The 14,562-nt window shown below is 48.4% G+C and overlaps 1 protein-coding gene across 1 annotated transcript in view; it reads right to left on the bottom strand.

Moving 5' to 3' along the window:
- The window catches only part of LOC131699748 (syndecan-3-like), a 90,571-nt gene that overhangs the window by 9,239 nt on the left and 66,770 nt on the right, over positions 1–14,562 (bottom strand). Inside the window, exons 2-3 of the mRNA XM_058997731.1 lie at positions 2,638–2,749; positions 399–955 (exon numbers count right to left, since the gene is read on the bottom strand). Of these exons, the coding sequence (XP_058853714.1) occupies positions 399–955; positions 2,638–2,749 (669 nt within the window). The remainder of the gene's footprint in view (positions 1–398; positions 956–2,637; positions 2,750–14,562) is intronic.

Genomic DNA, 14,562 nt, shown 5'->3' on the forward strand with positions numbered 1-14,562 from the left:
GCACTGCGTGAATTATTGTCCACATTGTATTTTATAACTACTGTGCACAAGCAAACACATCCTGCTTTCCGTTGCCCCATCGCTTCAGAAGACCATCACAAAGATGTTTAAAGTGATATGCACATTTAGCACAAAAGAAATGTAAAGTCTTTAGGAATATGCAATCCTTCCATAGCTTCAAAACTCTCAATTAAAAATCTAATGTAAAAAAGCAAAACGTACTGATGAAGACCTTAGTGAAATGTTTGTCATCTTGACTTCTTAAAAGTTTTACTTAAGAATCCGTAATCAATCTCAATATTGAATACAGAGATACTGGGTTTCTTCTGCTACCCTTATTGACAGCGCAGCCCGAAGGGTTAAAACAACACCCCCAAGACAACACCAAGAGCCCTTACCTCCACTGCGGGGCGGAGAGCTGGGCTGCTGGGGGTCTCAGAGGAGGAGTCAGGCTGCGGAGACGGGGAGGGAGGAGGTGTGGCAGGGGCCCGGGGCCGCAGCGTGGCAGGGGATGTGGTTGTGGGGGCAGGGGTGCGCCTGCGGGGGGCTCTAGTGGTGGTGGTGGTGGTGGTGGTGGAGGGTTCTGTGGTAGGTTCTGTAATGGGCTCTGTGGTGAGAGCCACTGTTGTGCTTTCCTCCTCCTCCTCCTCCTCTTCTTCTTCTTCCTCTTCCTCCTCCTCCTCTCCTCCGATTGGCCCCAGCACCACCTCCTGCTCCTGCGTGGTGCTTTTGGGTGGGCCGGAGCTCGTGGTGGGCGGGGCTTGCCTCACTGTGGTTGTCACGGAGGTGGTGGTTGCCATGGGGATGGTACTGGTCTCCTCCGGTGTGGGCTGCACTGGCAGGGCTGCTGGGGGAGCGGAGGGGGCTGGGGACAGGGCCTGGGTGGTGGAGACGAGCACCGGCTCCTCCGTCCTGAACAGCACCTCGCTCCTCACCTCCACATCCGGCTCGGGGTCTGTGAGAGTTCAAAACAAGGTCTGTCAGTAACAGCCGCCCCCAAGCTGTCTGTATCAGGAGCTACAGCCACAAGAATGTCTTACAGAGGTTACTAACATGCATCACCTGCCACAGCTGGAAACCGCATGACCACAGCCACACAATCCACTAAGCATGTAAAAAAATAGTGACACACAGGCCCTAAATATCAAAAGTGACTTCTGACAGTCGCTGTCTCCGTCTGCTTTAACACGACTCTCATCCCGAACTTTGTTTCAAAAAATGAAACCCTTTTCTGCTGTTTTCAGACAGGTGGAATGGGTGCAATTTACATAAAGGTGGTGGAATAACTATTCAGTATTCAAGTACGCCAGGACACAGAGAAATAAAAAGTTAAGTTCGAGAGCTCGTTTGAATGTCATTTTGTAAACGTATGTTCTGCATTAATTACATTAAGTCCCCGGTTATGGCAGATATTCTATGCCAAAATGAAAAATAAATGAATAAATAAATAGACATTTGTTTATTTATTTTTCATTTTGGCATAAGATATCCTGCACACCCGGTTGCACTTTATGAAAAAGAATAACACTTGAGTGTAGAATATGACATCATACAAACAACCGTGGCAAACAATGCCAGGGCTGTGAGTGATACTGGCAATGCACGACCCCTCAGGGTGCTTGACTCCAAATCCTTTAACTTCATCACATAAATACAACATTGTAGCATTTGCTCTTCTCTAAGGTCCAAACAGGTGGCCCTTTCACGATACACTGGTGGGGTCTACCTTCGGCTCCGATTCTATACTGGGGGGGCAGCTACATTATCCCTTCATCCTTTAAAATCGCAGCAATCCCTAGCAGCACATTGGACTCCAGCACCATTAGTATAGTTAAGCAATCCCTAGCAGCACATTGGACTCCAGCACCATTAGTATAGTCAAATAGTCACTCCACCCACAGCAGATCCTTTTTATTTCAAACAGAGCCTATTATTTCCCATCTCCATTAGGACTCTTTGAAACAGACGGAAGCATTTTAGATGGAAAATACTACCACATCAACCCTTTTGATTTTTGCACAGGGGTATGCTAATTAGGTCCCCACTTCATTTGCATAACATTCCTCATACTGCTGGAATTGGGGTTTTGCGACTGTTCTCATCCTTCATGGCCATTTTTGATTTTTGCTTGGAATACAAAACAGTCAGAAAGTTAAAACACTACCTCAAACCCCCGCCCGGACGGTCGGAATAGCTTTGTTATTCAGGGCCAGTATTCTGATACTTTCAATGCTAAAGAATGTCTCGCCAAGTTTCATCACTAGGGTTACCAGTTCACTAAATGCTTGTTGTTTTGAAACTACAGGAGGAGGGTAAGACCCCAGAACACTTACCTAATTGGTCAGCCATATATATATATATATATATATATATATATATATATATATATATATATATATATTTTTTTTTTTAAGCCAACGCCCTCCTCCTTTTGTGTTCAATTTCTCATCCCTGCTCCACCCCCCATCTCGCTATCTCCTTCACTTACTTATTCTCATTGCCGGCACTAGCCAATCACCCCTCTGCTGAGTGGGCTCAAGGCAAAAAATATCTGCATAATATAATATGCAAAATTTTTTCAACAAAAAAAACATTTCAAGTTTTTGTTTGGCAGACAGGCGACTGGTCAATACTCACAGCCGGAGCCGGAGCCTGAGAAGCGATCCTCATCGTCGAAGAAGTCATCGCCCCCGGAGCTCTCCTGGTCCTCTGGGGTGCTCTCCTCCGACCCTCGCCTCCAGCGGTACGCCTGGAGAGAGACAGAGAGTCAGCATGACTGGGGGCTGCCTTCACACAACACAACACAACACAATACACAGGACAGCTTTAACATGACTGGGGCTGCTCTAATAAACAGGAGAGCTTTAAAATGACTGCGGTCTGTCTTCATAGCAACACCCCTGCACTGACTCTGGAAGGGTGCTGATTATTATTCAAATACAGCATTGGAGGATTTATAATGCTTAATATTAATACACTGTACAGATCTCTGAATTCCCTGTAATTGTTTGGAGCTGAATGCTTTTCACATTGGCAAGACACTGTCACAGACACTTGTGTCTAATTTGTCTGGGTTTATTTTTAGTATTACTACAACCTGATTAGCACTAGCAAGCCTCAGTTAACAGCATGCAGTCCAAGACTAGTACTAATCCGGGTCTGTGGAACCAGCCATGAGGGAGGTTACAGGACAACTCAAGTGATTTAGCCAATATGGTGTCGGTTCTTAACAAATACTAAAATAAACCTAATACAATTCAAGAAGAAATTGAACCTTCATGAATTTATTAAGTTTCCTGTAGTATTTCCTTCTTCAAAGGGAATGAGCTCACTGTGGAAACGCGATTCCCAGAGGCGATTGGTAACCCAGAAAACGGCAGCTCTGTGAAAACACCAAAGCACAATCTACGAGGCAAACAAGAGGCATTTCCCATGCACGACACACACCACACCGGCTGGCTCAACAAAGCGCAAAGCACAAAGCCACTCAGAGATCAGACAGAGTCCAAAAACTGCCTGGCCTTTGGCCCCCGTGGTTTATGACATCATGAAAAGCCCCCTGATTGAATTACAGCCTTCCACTGTACATCTGATTCACGTCCATTAGACAGAATACATGGAATCTGAGAATGATCTGGGGCAGTGTACTCTAAAGCAGAGCCGAAATTGAAACCTGAAGCTTCAGTCTCACCTCCTGGTTAGATTCGAACAGAAAGTTACACCCCCACCTGATGCTAAAAACACCCCCTCCTGGCAATGGTTTATCAATCAGCTTCTCAGAATGTGCCTCCCGCTCCTTATAGAACACACTCTACCCCCACATTCTGTCCATCAGGAGTGCACAAACCTGCTGCTCCCGTGCTCTAGGCATCGTTACGCAGTGAAGTACTGAAGACCTGGAAGGAGGGTGAAAGGCTTCAGTTCAGTGATTCAGGGTAGTGGTGGAACAAAGACCTTGAGGACTGGAACTGGGCACCTCTGATTTAGATTATAAAAGAATCCATTCAAGATTACTGCATCAAACTGCATTCAGAATGACATTCCAGCCCCAATGATTACACATCCCAGCTAATCCTTCCTAGTTTGACAAAGCAGTGGAAAATCCAAGTACCCTGCTGTTGAACTGTGTTGCAAACGAGCCTTTTCTACAGGTAGGATGGACTTCACAATCATGAGGTACTGCAGGGTGGTGCAGCTCCTCCATTAGCTTTAATTAATGAATTCCTGAAGAAGAACGCAAAAAAGAATCTGCTTTCAATCCAAACTTGTTGATTCAAATCTATAAATGAACGCCACAAAGACTTACTATTTGGCTTACTATTTGTAGTAGGTATCTGAACACGATCCCTATAATAACACAGAGTCAGCTAGGAGTTAACTAGCCAGGCTGCTGCAGTGCTGTGTCCTGCTTTCTGCTTTTCAATACTTCACCAGGACAATAGAGATGCAGCCTTGCATTCTCTAGGGGGTTCGAGTATTAATCGCAGCTCCTGAAAAGCCCAACAATGCACGCTTCACCTGACATTTGAAAAGATTCTGTTTTAAAAATGACACACGCCGCTGAGTGCCAGAACCGCAGAGACAACGAAAAGCCTGTCCAGCGAACCTACACTGGGGGCAGTGCGGCTCTCATGAGAAGCAATCAGGCACAGAGGGGAGGCAGCCACTGCAAGCACAGACTTGCAGGTGAGCATGGATTTTCCATGAGAAACACTAAGCATGTCAAGCGACACACAATGCAAGCCAGCTTGAGGACAGGTGAATACGCGCTGAGCAAGTGAGAGGGTAATTTCCTGTGCTTCAAAATGAGTTTCTGCAATTACAAGAGAGAGGGTACATTGCCCTGAGGTTGGAGGGGAGGGTACATTGCCCTGAGGTTGGAGGGGATGGTACATTGCCCTGAGATTGGAGGGGATTGTACATTGCCCTGAGGTTGGAGCAGAGGGTACATTGCCCTGAGGTTGGAGCAGAGGGTACATTGCCCTGAGGTTGGAGCAGAGGGTACATTGCCCTGAGGTTGGAGGGGAGGATACACTGCCACAGTTAACACTATTCACAGGTTCTGAGATTCCCTTCAGTAGCTCAGGTGTCAGTCCCAGAAAAGCCAGAGCACTTTGACAAACCTCACAGTACATGTGGAATGACTTCTAGTAACATTATAATATGTAGGACATACCCTGATACTGTTATGAAGCAGAAATGTCTTTGCATCAGATGGAAGTGACGTCACATTCAGGATAGCTTCACTCCTTATTTTAGAATATATTAGAAACACTTGATTATAGGGTGCTAAGACCCAACACATTTCGGTGACCAGTGCTGGAAGTCATTGCTGATATTTCTCTGTCTGCTCCCTCCACTCTGCACCACCCTCACTGTACCCCTGTGGAATTTGCTTTTCAATAACATTGTATCTCATGATGTCTGATATACGGCGCTGTCTGCTTCATTTATCAGTAACACCAGTGTGCCGAGTCCTTCGCACGCTGTCTCCAGCACAGCCCTGACTCGTGTTTAATAAACCAGGCGCAGGCCCGCTGATAAAGAACCATGTATCTGGCTCAGGGGCACCTGTGAAACGAGCGTGGTGGTCTCCGCCTAGTCCTTTAGTGTACACGAGGGTTCGGGTAACAAAAAACTTTAAGGGTGCTCCCTCCTGTCCAGGGCAGGCTTGAGGCATGGAGACTGAACTGCTCCCTCTCTCCCTCCCTCACCCCCTAAGAGAAAGGGATGTACTTCCAGTCCAGGGCAGGCTTGAGGCATGGAGACTGAACTGCTCCCTCTCTCCCTCCCTCACCCCCTAAGAGAAAGGGTTGTACTTCCAGTCCAGGGCAGGCTTGAGGCATGGAGACTGAACTGCTCCCTCTCTCCCTCCCTCACCCCCTAAGAGAAAGGGATGTACTTCCAGTCCAGGGCAGGCTTGAGGCATGGAGACTGAACTGCTCCCTCTCTCCCTCCCTCACCCCCTAAGAGAAAGGGTTGTACTTCCAGTCCAGGGCAGGCTTGAGGCATGGAGACTGAACTGCTCCCTCTCTCCCTCCCTCACCCCCGAAGAGAAAGGGATGTATTCTCAGTCCAGGGCAGGCTTGAGGCATGGAGACTGAACTGCTCTCTTACCCCCTTCAGCCAGGGCAGTACAGATTCACCTGCCACAGCACTAATAGAGCGAGGACAGCACTGCTTCACTTGAGATCTCTATACTGGGCTGCTGATGTCTTTAGGATTAAACAGGTTTAAACTGCAACCAATCAAAAAAGCCTTCAATGAGAAGCCCTCCATTACAGCGCTGTTACTTAATGATGCACTGTGACATGACTGTGTATCAGAAAGGAGTACAATATTTAACTTTACAAGGAAAAGACAATGCACACATCCTTCTGCAGAAGCACAGCAGCAACCTATATTCAACGTGCACCCCTTTGTTTATAAAACATTTGAAACGTTCAACACTTGAAACAGGTTTTAAACTATAAACGATTAACATTCCCAACCAAATGGGGGCACTGTGGAGCAACAACAGAACTGTTCAAAGTGATACCTTTTTCCACTTACAAAAGATGAAAGAAAGAAAATGAGAAAAAGGAAGAAAGAATGGAAAGGGCTTCAAAGTGCAGCAGTGGGGGGACGGGGGACACAGGGACACACACACACGGCCCTTTCAAGAAGACAAAAGCCTCTCCCCTGGACTCCATCTCAGCTTCCATACCAGCGCCTCAACGCACCCGACAAGTAGAAGCTTCCCTAATGTGACATTGTAACTGCTCAATGCCTTGCTATTAGAAGCAGTCTGTGGAAGAACTCCAGGGCGCTCTCTGCTTCTCGCTCGTGATCGGTATTGGTGCAGGATGAGAAACGCCCCGTGTGCCAGAGATGAATCTGCAGCCGCTCCACTCCTTAGATTCACAGGCTGCGGCTCCCCACTACAGAAACCTGTCTTCAAAAATCTTTTTCTCTTTGTTTTTCCCCTATTCATCCCATTTCATCTCCTGACACTAATGAGGAAAGGTGAATCAGAAGAGCCAGAAGTGGCTGGTCTTAAGAGCAGGGCGACATGACTGTTTGGCAGGGCAGTTTACACAAGTGCTCATTATTACAGTGGAGAGCTGAGAGGGGAGTGTTGGACGAGTGCTCATTATTACAGTGGAGAGCTGAGAGGGGAGTGTTGGACGAGTGCTCATTATTACAGTGGAGAGCTGAGAGGGGAGTGTTGCATGAAGGCTCATTATTACAGTGGAGAGCTGAGAGGGGAGTGCTGGACGAGTGCTCATTATTACAGTGGAGAGCTGAGAGGGGAGTGTTGCATGAAGGCTCATTATTACAGTGGAGAGCTGAGAGGGGAGTGTTGCATGAAGGCTCATTATTACAGTGGAGAGCTGAGAGGGGAGTGCTGGACGAGTGCTCATTATTACAGTGGAGAGCTGAGAGGGGAGTGCTGGACGAGTGCTCATTATTACAGTGGAGAGCTGAGAGGGGAGTGTTGCATGAAGACTCATTATTACAGTGGAGAGCTGAGAGGGGAGTGTTGGACGAGTGCTCATTATTACAGTGGAGAGCTGAGAGGGGAGTGTTGGACGAGTGCTCATTATTACAGTGGAGAGCTGAGAGGGGAGTGTTGCATGAAGGCTCATTATTACAGTGGAGAGCTGAGAGGGGAGTGCTGGACGAGTGCTCATTATTACAGTGGAGAGCTGAGAGGGGAGTGTTGCATGAAGGCTCATTATTACAGTGGAGAGCTGAGAGGGGAGTGTTGCATGAAGGCTCATTATTACAGTGGAGAGCTGAGAGGGGAGTGCTGGACGAGTGCTCATTATTACAGTGGAGAGCTGAGAGGGGAGTGTTGCATGAAGGCTCATTATTACAGTGGAGAGCTGAGAGGGGAGTGTTGGAGGAGTGCTCATTATTACAGTGGAGAGCTGAGAGGGGAGTGCTGGACGAGTGCTCATTATTACAGTGGAGATCTGAGGGGGGAGTGTTGCATGAAGGCTCATTATTACAGTGGAGAGCTGAGAGGGGAGTGTTGCATGAAGGCTCATTATTACAGTGGAGAGCTGAGAGGGGAGTGCTGGACGAGTGCTCATTATTACAGTGGAGAGCTGAGAGGGGAGTGCTGGACGAGTGCTCATTATTACAGTGGAGAGCTGAGAGGGGAGTGTTGGAGGAGTGCTCATTATTACAGTGGAGATCTGAGGGGGGAGTGTTGGACGAGTGCTCATTATTACAGTGGAGAGCTGAGAGGGGAGTGTTGGACGAGTGCTCATTATTACAGTGGAGAGCTGAGAGGGGAGTGCTGGACGAGTGCTCATTATTACAGTGGAGAGCTGAGAGGGGAGTGTTGCATGAAGGCTCATTATTACAGTGGAGAGCTGAGAGGGGAGTGTTTACACTAGTCACACCGGTCTGCCAACTTTCTGTGCAGAAAGTTATACGCGGTCACGGTCAATTATCAAGCCAGTAATGCCCTCTTCACACAGTGCTGCCCAGTTGTAATCCAACAACAACACTACACCCTGTTTCTGTTTGTCTTCAGCTGCTACATCTCCGATTGTTCATCTATACCCTCCTGCCGTGCCTCCCTCCATTACTGAAACAGACCATGTACCCTTTGTAGTGTTTCAATCTTAATCTCTGCTCTTCAACTCTGGCACTACAATTTATAACACCACCATTTCCCCTCCATAAAGAATTCTTTCTGTGTAAGGCATCGACTAACTGCCAGGGCCTTAAGTCAAGGTTGGCATCAGAGAGACACACACACACAGACACACAGCTCTCCCCCCCCGCATCTCCTCTCCAGCCAGGAGTCTGCTTCTCAAAGCCAGGAAAATAAGCACAAAAGTCAGATAGCCAGTGCCTGGCGAGTCCTGGAAGCAGTCAAGACTTCAGTAATGCAATCCCTCCCACAGAGCCGCTTTACCAAGCTCTTCGTTCCAGAACACAGTTGGCACTACATTGCATTTTCCCCCTAAAAGGATCTGAGAAAGCTATAATAGAGTAAACAGTGTGAGAGAAGACACTGCAAATTACCATTTGAGAAGTTTCAAGACTTTAAACAAGGGTTCAAATGTCTGCACCACTGCAAGATGTGTGTCCCCATGTTCTCAGCAAGAACAATAAACTAAAGCTGTATCATCCATAACTGTTAAAACACTCAATAGTGCTGCATTTAGAAACCTACTAAACGAAATGGAAGAAATTCAAATGACAAAAGATCTGTAGTCGGAACGTTCCGTCACTGAATGCATTTCTTTCACTATTTCTAATGCTCTAAAGTGCAGTGAGAACTGCAGCCCGGGGTGTGGTTTTTGCTGCATTTAATTTATTTATTTTGATACCGATATGTCAGTCAGAGTCCCTGGCAGTCTACGCAGAGGTTTGGGGAGAGCCCTAATGGTACAATACAGACAATCAGGCACTGCAGCACAACAGCTGTCTTGGCAATAGACTACAAGTTTAAAGTATCGTTTTTACTTAACATGTACAAAAGTGATCTCAACCTCTAAACAAAAGGATATTTGTTAATTTGTTAAGTCAGCTAAGTTTCCAGTAACGCCTGGATAAATAAAATCCCCCCTCCTTGTGGACTTGCACCCTGCCTGACACGAGATAATAGACTGTGCTGCTAATTTCACTGTCAATTATTTCCTGTCAATTACAGCACTGCTTTATTAGAGGCTTCCCGCTCCACATGGTGCCTTTCCAATGAGGTAATCCTGCAGGTCCTGGGAAAATGGAAGCAAACACAAGCCAGGTGCATTCCGTTACAGAACACACAGCCTGCAGCCACTGTGGGAGGAAAGGTATGTCCAAAGCAACTTAAGAAGCCTTTCAGACCTGACACCACAACACTGCTGAGGCTGTGAATCTTTCAACGTTTAAACAGTCAAGAGGGTGAACACAGTAAAACCACACCAATGATTATTATTCCAGTGTAGAATTGATATGAGACGCTAGACCTTTTAAGCTGCTAGCCAGTCTCCCCCCTTCACTCCCTGATCTGATTTCCCGGAGTGTGTGCAGCCCCCCCCCCTCCATTTCCCAGACAGCCCCCGACAGAATTCCCCGGATTTGTTATTCCAATAAATAAATGAAGAGGCACCTCTGAACCCACGCTCTTTCTAATCCTCACTCCTGCACACGCCTGCCAGCAAAGCCTCTCTCCCTGGAAACTGTGCTCAGTATCTCTTTAACCACTTACCTCCTGGTGCTGTGCAGCTAGGACCAGCAAAGACTGAGTGCACTGAACAGTGAAACCTGTACTTAGTAGCCAGTGATTTCTATACAGTATGACCTCCAACGAGCAGCCCTTTTGTGACTGCTGCTTGATTAGGGGCTGTGTGCTACTCACATGCTTTAAATCACATAAATGTGACCAAATTGGGTTGGAAGATAAAGCTGCGTGTGTGGAGGTAGCGGACCCCTGTCTCAGTGACAGGGCAGCCCTGCGTGTGTGGAGGACCCCTGTCTCAGTGACAGGGCAGCCCTGCGTGTGTGGAGGTAGAGGACCCCTGTCTCAGTGACAGGGCAGCCCTGCGTGTGTGGAGGTAGAGGACCCCTGTCTCAGTGACAGGGCAGCCCTGCGTGTGTGGAGGTAGAGGACCCCTGTCTCAGTGACAGGGCAGCCCTGCGTGTGTGGAGGACCCCTGTCTCAGTGACAGGGCAGCCCTGCGTGTGTGGAGGACCCCTGTCTCAGTGACAGGGCAGCCCTGCGTGTGTGGAGGTAGAGGACCCCTGTCTCAGTGACAGGGCAGCCCTGCGTGTGTGGAGGTAGAGGACCCCTGTCTCAGTGACAGGGCAGCCCTGCGTGTGTGGAGGTAGAGGACCCCTGTCTCAGTGACAGGGCAGCCCTGCGTGTGTGGAGGACCCCTGTCTCAGTGACAGGGCAGCCCTGCGTGTGTGGAGGACCCCTGTCTCAGTGACAGGGCAGCCCTGCGTGTGTGGAGGACCCCTGTCTCAGTGACAGGGCAGCCCTGCGTGTGTGGAGGTAGAGGACCCCTGTCTCAGTGACAGGGCAGTCCTGCGTGTGTGGAGGTAGAGGACCCCTGTCTCAGTGACAGGGCAGTCCTGCGTGTGTGGAGGTAGAGGACCCCTGTCTCAGTGACAGGGCAGTCCTGCGTGTGTGGAGGACCCCTGTCTCAGTGACAGGGCAGCCCTGCGTGTGTGGAGGACCCCTGTCTCAGTGACAGGGCAGTTCTGCGTGTGGGAGCCGTCACTCCACAGACTGGCAGCTTGTCACAGTAATTAATTACACTTTGAGGATTTGGGATCAAAACGGCTTAAAATCCTGGCTACCTATTTTAATACCGATTCTGAGAAAGCTGCTTCCTCCCATTCGGCATCTGTGACCGCCAATGCTTCACTCCTGCCAGCAATACTGCAGCACTGCTGCCAGCTCCATTGCCACACAGCAGCAGAACCAACAAACACGCGAGTATAGTATTCAAAAAATGAGTCGTACCCCAAAAACACACTACAGTATAAAAAGAATGAAGGTAACATCTACATCTGACAATTATATGCAATGATTAAGAGCTTAAACAACATTCTACTTGAAACACCTAAACACATTCCACCTAGCTGATTGCTCAGAACTGTAACACTGATATATAACAAACCAGAAGAATGCCCTGAGCAAGTTTCATCACACCTGGATAAGCTGTTCCCTGGATACCTGTAAGAAAGGAGAGACAGACACCCACCACTTTATCACTGTTAAAGGGGATATGCATCACCAGCAGGAGATACTGGATTGCATGTGGAAATCAACATTGTGCAGATAAACAAGGGAAGCCACGCTGACCTGCAGCAAGCAGCTCTCTATCTGTAGAGACACTCTGATCCAGCGTCACTTTAATGTGAGAGTCAGTGACTAAATGCTTTGGAGTAGAGCACCGCTCCAGTTTCCCATCATACAGGACTTAAGTGAGGTGCTGGGTCAGTTAAATCTGAAGTTCTGAAGAGTCACAATAGTTTCAGGGACAGTGTCTGGGATGGGAAGGGTTAACAGAGGATTTAACCACAAGCAGAGAGGCTGAAACCACGGCTGCATTAATCATTTACAAAGGAATCTCATTTACAAAGGAATCGGGACAGAGAGGAAATTCATTTAGCTGCTTTAGGCAGTCGAGGGGGGGGTGATGACACACACTAGAGCTATCCCTCAGTCACTGCAATCGCTGTATTATTAATATCACCGCACACTGACAAGCCTGGGGGAGGGAGAGATGAGGGAGGGAGAGGGGCAGCACAGCCCCATGTTTTTGCTCCTTATCTGTTTGTTTTCCAGACTCCATTTGTTTCACATCAACTCGCGTGATTTCAAAAGATGACACCCGTTTCATCTTCCCATTCACATCCAGTGTTACAGGAAACAGAACCCCTCCTGCGACATAGTTGCACTCTATACTCCACGTATGAAGCTATGTGTGGGCAAGAGGGGTTCTATTTCTTGTAACACAGTAAGTGAATGGAAACTTCCATCCAGCTTCCTGTACGGTGTTGCAGTAAGAAAAAAGGTGCGTCATTTTGAAGAGAGCCTTTTCTGGACTGGAACTGAACCCAGAGCCAACAGACGCTGCCTCCCTCTCCCTGCCTGTCACTTCATTAGGAATTTATTTCAGAGCCACCTGGATAGCAGCCAGACCCTCAATTCATCTAATCTGATAACACTGCTGCTCTTTTCAATAACACATTACCAGAAACAAACGAACACCCAAGCAAGAGGCCAACCCCCTCCAGTATAATCCCTCTGCGCTCTGGAGGGTATCACCTCCATCACGTGAAGCAGCATGGCTCCAGTATAATGCCTCTGCGCTCGGGAGGGTATCTCCTCCATCACGTGAAGCAGCTCTCCAGTATAATCCCTCTGCGCTCGGGAGGGTATCACCTCCATCACGTGAAGCAGCATGGCTCCAGTATAATCCCTCTGCGCTCGGGAGGGTATCTCCTCCATCACGTGAAGCAGCGCGGCTCTCCAGTATAATCCCTCTGCGCTCGGGAGGGTATCTCCTCCATCACGTGAAGCAGCATGGCTCCAGTATAATCCCTCTGCGCTCGGGAGGGTATCTCCTCCATCACGTGAAGTAGCGCGGCTCTCCAGTATAATCCCTCTGCGCTCGGGAGGGTATCTCCTCCATCACGTGAAGCAGCGCGGCTCTCCAGTATAATCCCTCTGCGCTCGGGAGGGTATCTCCTCCATCACGTGAAGCAGCATGGCTCCAGTATAATCCCTCTGCGCTCGGGAGGGTATCTCCTCCATCACGTGAAGCAGCGCGGCTCTCCAGTATAATCCCTCTGCGCTCGGGAGGGTATCTCCTCCATCACGTGAAGCAGCATGGCTCCAGTATAATCCCTCTGCGCTCGGGAGGGTATCTCCTCCATCACGTGAAGTAGCGCGGCTCTCCAGTATAATCCCTCTGCGCTCGGGAGGGTATCTCCTCCATCACGTGAAGCAGCGCAGCTCTCCAGTATAATCCCTCTGCGCTCGGGAGGGTATCTCCTCCATCACGTGAAGGAGCGCGGCTCTCCAGTATAATCCCTCTGCGCTCGGGAGGGTATCTCCTCCATCACGTGAAGCAGCATGGCTCTCCAGTATAATGCCTCTGCGCTCGGGAGGGTATCTCCTCCATCACGTGAAGCAACGCAGCTCTCCAGTATAATCCCTCTCCACTCGGGAGGGTATCTCCTCCATCACGTGAAGCAGCGCGGCTCTCCAGTATAATCCCTCTGCGCTCAGGAGGGTATCTCCTCCATCACGTGAAGCAGCATGGCTCTCCAGTATAATGCCTCTACGCTCGGGAGGGTATAACCAGTCTATAAAACACACCGTCCTTATAGAGCGAGTCTATAAAACACACCGTCCTTATACAGCGAGTCTATAAAACACACTGTCCTTATACAGCGAGTCTATAAAACACACCGTCCTTATACAGCGAGTCTATAAAACACACCGTCCTTATAGAACCAGTCTATAAAACACACCGTCCTTATGGAACCAATCTATAAAACACACCCTCCTTATAGAACCAATCTATAAAACACACCGTCCTTATGGAACCAGTCTATAAAACACACCGTCCTTATACAGCGAGTCTATAAAACACACCCTCCTTATAGAACCACTCTAAAAACACACCCTCCTTATAGAACCAGTCAATAAAACACACCCTCCTTATAGAACCAGTCTATAAAACACCCCCCCCTTATAGAGCGAGTCTATAAAACACACCCTCCTTATAGAACCAGTCTATAAAACACACCCTCCTTATAGAACCAGTCTATAAAACCCCCCCCCCTTATAGAACCAGTCTATAAAACACACCCTCCTTATAGAGCAAGTCTATAAAACACACCCTCCTTATAGAACCACTCTATAAAACACACCCTCCTTATAGAGCTAGTGCTGTACACAAACCCTGCACAAGGAGTACCAATGCACTGATCAGGAGCTCCAACACAAACCCTGTACCAGGAGTACCAATGCACTGATCAGGAGCTCCAACACAAACCCTGCACCAGGAGTACCAATGCACTGATCAGGATCTCCAACACAAACCCTGTACCAGG

Source organism: Acipenser ruthenus, chromosome 23 (genome assembly GCF_902713425.1).
Source record: "Acipenser ruthenus chromosome 23, fAciRut3.2 maternal haplotype, whole genome shotgun sequence".
In the NCBI taxonomy this organism is placed as follows: domain Eukaryota; kingdom Metazoa; phylum Chordata; class Actinopteri; order Acipenseriformes; family Acipenseridae; genus Acipenser; species Acipenser ruthenus.